General features: G+C 47.6%; 1 protein-coding gene across 1 annotated transcript; it reads left to right on the top strand.

The window, feature by feature from the left end:
- The first annotated feature begins 880 nt into the window (after positions 1-880).
- On the top strand, positions 881-1,450 carry LOC117350880 (F-box only protein 9-like). Its single transcript, XM_033925576.1, has one exon. The coding sequence runs from the start codon at positions 881-883 to the stop codon at positions 1,448-1,450; it is 570 nt and encodes a 189-aa protein (XP_033781467.1).
- Positions 1,451-9,752: the final 8,302 nt, after the last annotated feature.

Genomic DNA, 9,752 nt, shown 5'->3' on the forward strand with positions numbered 1-9,752 from the left:
TCTGGGATGGACCATGTGACCCTTGTTGACTCCACTGAAGAGACTCAGGTTGAGGTGATAAACTCCTAGGACATGGTTTGCATTTCACCCTATCAAAATACATTTCCAGATTCTTTCCTTCTCTCTTTTGTACCTACTCACCTATTCTTCAAAGTAGTGAGATGACTTAGGGCCCTATGGCTGTCAGTACATGACAATGGAGAAGCAGAGTCACACCATGCCCGAGTTTGAGACCTGCTGATGGGAATGGGGAGGGGGATGAAATTTTTTTGGGGGGAGAGTTGTAAGGCACAGGGTGAGAATGCAGGAAGTAGCAGCGGGGCACAGAAGCGGAGGGATGGAGGGAGAAAAGGGGAAGGCAAGAGTGGTGGGGGTACATTGAGTATTTTATGAGCGGCTTCATCATGTCATTCCTGTTCTTGTTTCTGCTCTGCAGCCCAGCGACTCCAAGATGAAGTCAAGGACACCCACCAATTTAGGATTGATTTTGAGCAGTTCTTAAGGAGACTACAATTAAAGATGTTCTTTCACAAGAAGGAATGTATATATGATCGGACTATTTTGAATCCTGACTCATCCGGTAGATATTAGGGGCCAAACAGACGAACCCACTGGGATGGTAAGCGTCAATACGGTCTTAGTCCGAGAGGAAGGAAAGCCCTAGAAATTGAATGCTGAAGGAATATCTAAAGGAGCACCAATGAGTTCCTGTGCTCCTCCGGCAATCTCGATGGTGGAAATTTGGACGACCTTGAAAAAGCTGTTCACTGTCATGGCGGCCGTACGCAGGGCCCGTTGCGACTCTCGCGGTGTCATTCACTTTTCCAACCGAGAACTCTGCTAATTCCCTGGCCAGGGGAGTGCCTTTGACTGTCACAGCATGGCAGAAGGTTATGAAGATTGTTACTCGGACATCTTAAAAACTGATGACAATGACAGGCCATCTGGAGCTAACCTTCAGGTAGAACTGCAGATGTTTCGGGCTCAATGGATGTCAGAACTTATCGCAGGTGTGAGTTCTAGTGGCTTGGAAAATCAACCACGCAAAACTTCAGCAAGAGGCCTTCGAGTAAAGGTCACAGATACCAAAGCAAAGCAAGAAATAGCAAAGGAGGAAAAGCAGGCAAGAGAATTGTTCCTGAAAGCAGCAGAGCAAGAACAAAATGGAGCTCTTTATGAAGCCATCAAGTTTTATCGCAGGGCCATGCAACTTGTGCCAGATAACGAGTTTAAAATTAACTATACATGGTCTCCTGATGGTGACGGAATCAGCAAAAGCTACATGGAGGACACTGATGATGGTAGCAAGATGGCAGACTTATTATCCTACTTCCAGCAGCAGCTATCATTTCAGGACTCTTCCCTTAAACTTTGTCAACCTGAGCTTGACATCGGTCAGACTCGCATCTCAGTGCTGCCTAGTGTACATATTCTGGTGGGTGGTTTCTAGTGTCTGGACCTAAGATCATTAGAACAGCTGTCTGTAAAGGATCCTGAAATCTGGTGCTTGGCTTGTTTGAAGATCTGGGGCATGGTGGCAGATGTTTTTAGAACGGCCTCATGTACGATTTGATGGTGTTTATATAAGCAAGACAATCTATATACGTCAAGGAGAACAGTCACTTGATGGCTTCTATAGAGCTTGGCACCAGGTGGAATATTACAGGTATATGTGGTTCTTCCCAGAAGATCAAGTAATGATGTTAACTACACCAGAAGATCCTCAATCTATTGTCTCTCGGTTACGGACTAAGAATACAAGAACTGATGCAATCCTGCTTGGTCATTATCGTCTGTCCCTAGAAACAGACAATCAAACTAGAGAGCTGCACGGGAACGGGGACAATGGGAATCCCGCGGATTCCCCCTTTGGGTCACGGGGATCCCGTGGGGACGCCCCCTAGGGTTGCGGGGATCCCGTGGGGACGCCCCTCGTGCTCTCGGGGATCCCGCGGATTTCAATGCGAGGCTCATCTGATTTTCCTACCTGCCCTGCTGCGAGGCTCGTCTTCCATTTCCTGCCTGCCCTGCTGCAGCACACATACCCAATAGGAAGTCTTCCCCAATGTCAGCACTGACGTCGGAGGGAGGGAGGGCTTAAGCAAAGCCCTCCCTTACTCCGACGTCAGCGCTGACATTGGGAAGACTTCCGGTCGGCTGTGTGCGGCAGGGCAGGTAGGGAAAAGGCAGTGGCGTACCAAAGGAGGGGGCGGTCCGCTCCGGGTGCAGCCATGGGGGGGGAGTGTGCACAGCCGGTCAGGTCCCCTTACCTTTGTGGCGCTTCCCCCGACCAACCAACAACAGGCCCAGCGGACAAACCTCCCTGCCCTGTAGCCACGAATCTAAATTACTTTCTTACAGCAGCTTCAATACTCCAGCTGCTGTAAGAAGGTAATTTAGATTCGCGGCTACAGGGCAGAGAGGTTTGTCGGACCGGGCCTGTTCTGTTGTCGGTCGGGTGGGGAAGCGCCACAAAGGTAAGGGGCAGGGAGGGAGAAAGGGAGGAAAGGTAGAGTGGAGAAGAAAAGACGCTTAAGGGAAATGGGTAAAACTGAGGGGGGAGAAGGACTCTGAAAGCACTGGGGAAGACAAAGGGGTGGAGAAGGATGCTCAAAGGATATGGGGAAGACAGAGAGGGGAGAAGGACACTGAAAGCACATGTGGAAGACAGAGGGGGGAGAAGGATGCTGTCAGGACATGGGGAAGATGGGGGGGAGAAGGACGCTGAAAGAAAATGGGGAAGAGAGAGTGGGGAGAAGAAGCTGGCAGGGAAGAAGACAGAGATGCCAGACTATGGGGGGAGCGGGGGGAAGAAGATGGGTGCCAGACCAATTTGGAAGGGGGGAGAAAGGGAGAGGCACTGTAACAGAGCAAATGGAAGACGCAGAGAGAAGAGAGACAGTGGATGGAAGTAATTGAATGAGAACATGAGGAAAGCAGAAACCAGGCAACAAAGATAGGAAAAAAATTCTTTTTTTTTTTTTTTGCTTCAGGATAAAGTAGTAACACATAGTAACACATAGTAGATGACAGCAGATAAAGACTCGAATGGACCATCCAGTCTGCCCAACCTGATTCAATTTAATTTTTTTTTTTTTTAATTTTTTCTTCTTAGCTATTTCTGGGCAAGAATCCAAAGCTTTACCCGGTACTGTGCTTGGGTTCCAACTGCCGAAATCTCTGTTAAGACTTACTCCAGCCCATCTACACCCTCCCAGCCATTGAAGCCCTCCCCTGCCCATCCTCCACCAAATGGCCATACACAGACACAGACCGTGCAAGTCTGCCCAGTAACTGGCCTAGTTCAATATTTAATATTATTTTCTGATTCTAAATCTTCTGTGTTCATCCCACGCTTCTTTGAACTCAGTCACAGTTTTACTCTCCACCACCTCTCTCGGGAGGGCATTCCAGGCATCCACTACCCTCTCCGTAAAGTAGAATTTCCTAGCATTGCCCCTGAATCTACCACCCCTCAACCTCAAATTATGTCCTCTGGTTTTACCATTTTTCTTTCTCTGGAAAAGATTTTGTTCTACGTTAATACCCTTCAAGTATTTGAACGTCTGAATCATATCTCCCCTGTCTCTCCTTTCCTCTAGGGTATACATATTCAGGGCTTCCAGTCTCTCCTCATACGTCTTCTGGCGCAAACCTCCTATCATTTTCATCGCCCTCCTCTGGACCGCCTCAAGTCTTCTTACGTCTTTCGCCAGATACGGTCTCCAAAACTGAACACAATACTCCAAGTGGGGCCTCACCAATGACCTGTACAGGGGCATCAACACCTTCTTCCTTCTACTGACTACGCCTCTCTTTATACAGCCCAGCATCCTTCTGGCAGCAGCCACTGCCTTGTCACACTGTTTTTTCGCCTTTAGTTGTATTGTGTTGATGAAAATTTATAAACATTAGAGGCTCTGGTAGAAACCCATTTGCAAAGTATGTATTCTTCCCAATTAATTCTATCCAAATTAATAAAGTCTTTTTGCTTATTTTTAAATGGGTTATTGATAGTTTTATATTAAAAACTTTCAAAGCCAAGGCGCCTTGTTTATACCATTACCAGCCAGGAAGACAGAGAGAACTGCTACAGAGGAAGCTATCCATATTCATAAAATGAATTAGCAATTATAGGAATGAATGATGACATTTTGGTCACACATTTAAATCTGAGTTCTGGTTTTTAAGACCTGATGTAACTACAAATTTTAGTTTTAATCAGAAGCTGCATATAGCCCACCCCCACCCTCCTTTTGGCACTGGCCGTGGCGGTGGCGGCTCCGATGCTTACAGGAATTCCTTTGAGTGTCGGAGCTTTGGCCGCCGTGGCCAGCACTAAAAACCGCGCTACTGTTTTGTAAATGGGGGATAGTCAAGTTTTAAATAATTTTCAAATGACATTTTATTATAGGACTGCTACATCACATTGTTTACTTTAAACTCTATAGAACAAAGGCATCTCTCCATAATTACAATTAAACATCAATTTAGCTCCTCTTGTTAAGTTCCCCTTTTGTTGAAAAGAAAGGGCAAGGTGGAACTTAGGGAATGCCATTTAGGGAGTGTTATTTAAAAATATCAAAGTCATTTTGGGTGTGGCTGAGGTGTGCACTTGCCTTTAGCTGGTAAAAGACAATACTCCTTTGTTAGGAAAATAAGAGAGCATTTCATAGCTATTAAAAGTAAATTTTAAAAATACCGTATTTTCACGCAAATAACGCGCACCCGTATAAAACGCGCACACGGGTATAGCGCGCAGAAATCACGATGATATGTACAAAAACCTTGGTATACCGCGCTCACGGGTATACCGCGCATGCTGCCCGACTCTCCGTTCACCCCCCCTGACTTCCGTGCACTGCCCTGACTTTCCGTGCGCTGTCCCGACTCTCCGTTCACCCCCCCTGACTTCCGTGCACTGCCCTGACTTTCCGTGCGCTGTCCCGACTCTCCGTTCACCCCCCCCTGACTTCCGTGCACTGCTTTTTCACTCCCTTCGGTCTGCCTGTCCCCCCTTGAAGGTCTGCCTGTCCCCCCTTGAAGTCCTGTCCCCTCTTGAAGGTCTGCCTGTCCCCCCTTGAAGTCCTGTCCCCCCTTGAAGGTCTGTCCCCATCCTGAAAGCCTGATGCCCCCCCCCCGACATCCGATTCATCCCCCCCGGCAGGACCATTCGCACCCCCACCCCGAAGGACCGCCGACTCCCCGACAATATCGGGCCAGGAGGGAGCCCAAACCCTCCTGGCCACGGCGACCCCCTATCCCCACCCCGCACTACATTACGGGCAGGAGGGATCCCAGGCCCTCCTGCCCTCGACGCAAACCCCCCCCCCCCCCAACGACCGCCCCCCCCAAGAACCTCTGACCGCCCCCCCAGCCGACCCGCGCCCCCCCTGGCCGACCCCCACGACACCCCCACCCCCCTTCCCCGTACCTTTGGTAGTTGGCCGGACAGACGGGAGCCAAACCCGCCTGTCCGGCAGGCAGCCAACGACGGGTCGTTGGTCGGGTTGGGCCCATGTGCCTCAGGCCCCGCCCCCAGGAGGGACCTAAGGCTCCCGGGCCTATTCTGATTGGCCCAGGCGCCTTAGGCCCCACCAGTAGGCGGAGCTTTGGGACGGATGGGCCAATCTGGCCTCATTCCGTCGTTGGCTGCCTGCCGGACAGGCGGGTTTGGCTCCCGTCTGTCCGGCCAACTACCAAAGGTACGGGGAAGGGGGGTGGGGGTGTCGTGGGGGGTCGGCCAGGGGGGTCACGGGTCGGCTGGGGGGGCGGTCGGAGGTTCTTGGGGGGGGCGGTCGTTGGGGGGGAGGGGGGTTTGCGTTGAGGGCAGGAGGGCCTGGGATCCCTCCTGCCCGTAATGTAGTGCGGGGTGGGGGTAGGGGGTCGCCGTGGCCAGGAGGGTTTGGGCTCCCTCCTGGCCCGATATTGTCGGGGAGTCGGCCGGGCAAGAGGGCTTGGGCTCCCTCTTGCTCCGATTGTGGATGCGGGTGCAGGTGGGAGTGCGTGCGAGCGGTCGTTCGGGGTGGGGGTGCGAGCGGTCCTGCTGGGGGGGGTGAATCGGGCGTCGGGCGGGGGTGGGTGTTTAAAAACTTTTGTATACCGCGCTCACGCATATAACGCGTGAGGGGTATGCGCGGTAGGTAAAAACGCATATAACGCGCGCGTTATATGCGTGAAAATACGGTAGTTCTGGTGAAAAGCTTTCTTTCTCTTTATTTTGATGAAAATAGAGAGCTTAAAAGATAAGACACTTAAAAATAAACATTAGAAAATATATATATAAAAGTAACTTGCTGGTCAGCGTGGGTTCCTGTTTTAAATTCAGACTCCAAACATGTAAGTTATTTTAATCTTTTCTAGAACTATTGCCTCAGCTTTTGAGTTTAACTTAGCCATACCGTGTGGCCGTTCTAATGCTTACATTGTGACAGGAAAATTGAAAAGCCAAAAGATACTTTGAAAAAGGTATAGAAAAATGTCTTCTATAGAAGTATTAAAGTTTGCTTACACTACAGGAAATCACATTGTGGAAAATAGATGTTTGAATCCTGTTTCCCAAGTTTTATCATTTCTAAATTATATCATCTCAATGTTCAAATTCTCTGTCAAATTTTTTTCAGCTGCTCTTACTGAATATCATCCAAGTTTGTCTCAGCCTTGCACATCTGCCTTTAAATAGGCTAATGAGAAAGATGAGGGTTCAAGGCACTATCTGATACTAATATATGCTATTTGGTGCTTTTCTGTATTCCATAGACCAGTGAATCACAAACTGTATGTTGTGGCGAGATTCCGGGTGTGCCGCCAGGGATTGACGTATACATAAGAACATAAGAACTGCCATCTCCGGATCAGACCCATGGTCCATCGAGTCCGGCGATCCGCACACGCGGAGGCCCTGTCAGGTATACACCTGATGTAGTTTTAGTCACCCATAACCCTCTATGCCTCTCATAAGGAGATGTGCATCTAATTTGCCTTTGAATCCTAGCACAGTGGATTCCTTAATAACCTCCTTTGGGAGAGCATTCCAGGCGTCTACCACTCGCTGCGTGAAGCAGAACTTCCTGACATTTGTCCTGGACTTGTCCCCCCTTAGCTTCAAACCATGTCCGTGTCACGTTGGACAATGTAAATAATTTATTTTCCTGCTCTATTTTATCGATGCCTTTCAGTATTTTGAACGTCTCGATCATGTCCCCTCGCAGCCTCCTCTTCTCAAGGGAGAACAGTCCCAGTTTCTTGAATCGTTCCACATATTCCAAGTTCTCCATACCTCTTATTAGCTTCGTTGCTCGTCTCTGCACCCTCTCCAGCAGTTTTATATCCTTCTTTAGGTTGGGAGACCAATGTTGGACACAGTATTCCAAGTGTGGTCTGACCATTGCTCTATAAAGCGGCATTGTGACTTTCTTCGATCTACTCGTGATTCCTTTCTTTATCATGCCTAACGTTCTGTTTGCTTTCTTTGCCGCTGCCGCGCATTGTGCCGATGGCTTCAGGGTCCTATCTATCAGTACACCCAGGTCCTTTTCTTGTTCGCTCTTACCCAGAGTTGCGCCTGACATTCTATACTCGTGTTCCTTATTCTTACTACCTAAATGCATTACTTTGCATTTCTCCACGTTGAACTTCATCTGCCATTGCTCTGCCCATTTCTCTAACTGATACAAGTCGCTCTGGGCTTCCTCGCTATCCTCCTGCGATCTGATTGCCCGGCATAGCTTTGTGTCGTCTTCAAACTTAATGATCTCACTGGATATTCCGTCTTCCAGGTCATTGATATAAATATTAAATAGGATCGGCCCAAGTACCGAGCCCTGGGGCACACCACTAGTCAATTTCTCCCAGTCTGAGTACTTCCCATTTATGCCCACTCTCTGCTTTCTGTTTTCCAGCCATTTGCCTATCCACCTTTGTATATCTCCCTCAATTCCATGGCTTTGTAGTTTCCTGAGAAGTCTTTCATGTGGAACTTTGTCGAACGCTTTCTGGAAGTCCAAATATATTATGTCCACCGGCATTCCACTATCAATTTGCTTGTTCACGGTCTCAAAAAATTGAAGTAAATTCGTTAAACATGATTTCCCTTTCCTGAACCCATGTTGACTGGGTTTCAGGAAGTCGTGTGTATCTAAGTGCCGGACTATGCTATCCTTGATCAGTGCTTCAACCATCTTACCAGGGACAGATGTAAGTATCGCTTCCTCGCTACTCACACATGTACCTCGTCTCTTTTTTCCTGGGCTTGGGGCCGTGTCTGGAGGGCCTCCAGGCATGCACGGACGTCGACGTGATGATGTTGTGTGCCTGCATGCAGTTTCATTGCGTTGCCATCCATGCATGCTTGGAAGCCCTCTGGACACGGCTCTGAGATCAGGGGGAACGAGACTAGGTTTGTGGGGGCAGGGCTGGGGGTGGAGCGGGGCAGGGCTAGTGCAGAATGGGCAGAGTTGTGGGTATGCCACAGAAAAACATTTGCTTAAAATTTGCAGGACACTGCCATAGACCTTTAAACTATAACATTAGAAGGAACTCTTTCCTTTATATAACCGATTGCTTCAAAACTATGCCTTAATATCCCAATTCTATATATTGTGCTCAAAATTGCACATGCAAATATAGCCAATGTGCACACACAATACAATTGATTAATAAGCCAATTAGTGCTAATTAGTATTAATTTAAATTTCACGCATGTCTTTACGTGCTGGGATCCATGTGGATCCAAAAAGAGGGGTATGACTATGGGAGGAACATGGGAGTTCCTGGAATTTACATGCAGTTTTATAGAATAAGGGAGATCTGTGCCTAATCTGGTTACTTTGGTGTAAATCCTTGCACTCAAAATTGGGCATGGATCCCAGCGCCAAATGCAAACTCGGAATGCTGTTCATAGAATAACGCTTGGTGCAAATTTTTATCAGCACCTAAAATTGGGCACCATTTATAGAACTGAGTCCTAAGAGGGTTTTATCTTAAGCGACAGAGGCTACTGTCTATGTTGCAGGAAAGAGCCATTGTGGAACATGGTGTCTCTGCATGTCACACCACTGAGTAGTTTGTAATTCATGTCATGAGCAGGTAGAACAGTGTCAGCTGGATAAGCAGATATGACCTAGAAGTTATACTCTGGGCAGAAGCATGAGACTTGCTCATTTTCTGTCATGGAGAAATGAATAGCATTGTGGCAGCTTGTAGAGAATTGTCTTTTGGATTCATGTCGGTTTTTGCAAAGTTTGGGCACAATCTCAGCTATATTGGCCTACTTTTGAGCATGACTTATTTGTTGAGTTTTTTCCACATAGATCTGACAGTATTTGCTTGGGTGCTAAATTTAGACCTCTGTATTAAAGAGATTGATCAGACTGCTATGAAAGGGGTGCTTCCCCAAAATAAGATAAAGAACTGACATTATAGTCTCTACTGCAGTGACTTTAAACTGACTGTCTACAATACCATTTGAAAACAATGTTTAAAAAAATACAATGCATTTATTTCTTTCAAGGTCAAGAAATGAAATATATAAAGAAAACTGCTCTTGTGACAGTCCACACTGTTCTTGCGCTTCTGAATTGACAAGCTAAACATTTGTCCTAAGTCTGTTTCAATTGTTGGGCCTGGCCAGAATGAAATAAAAAAATTTTCTAAAAAGAAGCTGAATGTTACAGTGAAAAAAATGTTCAACTAGAGAATGACATGGGGACAAACTTTTCCCCGTGCCCGCGAGTTCTTTTCCTTTCCTTGCC

The sequence above is a fragment of the Geotrypetes seraphini genome, chromosome 16 (assembly GCF_902459505.1).
Source record: "Geotrypetes seraphini chromosome 16, aGeoSer1.1, whole genome shotgun sequence".
Taxonomy (NCBI): domain Eukaryota; kingdom Metazoa; phylum Chordata; class Amphibia; order Gymnophiona; family Dermophiidae; genus Geotrypetes; species Geotrypetes seraphini.

Excerpts from the sequence above, each read along its gene's own strand:
- LOC117350880 (XM_033925576.1), top strand. The coding sequence starts at position 881 with ATGGCAGAAGGTTATGAAGATTGTTACTCGGACATCTTAAAAACTGAT.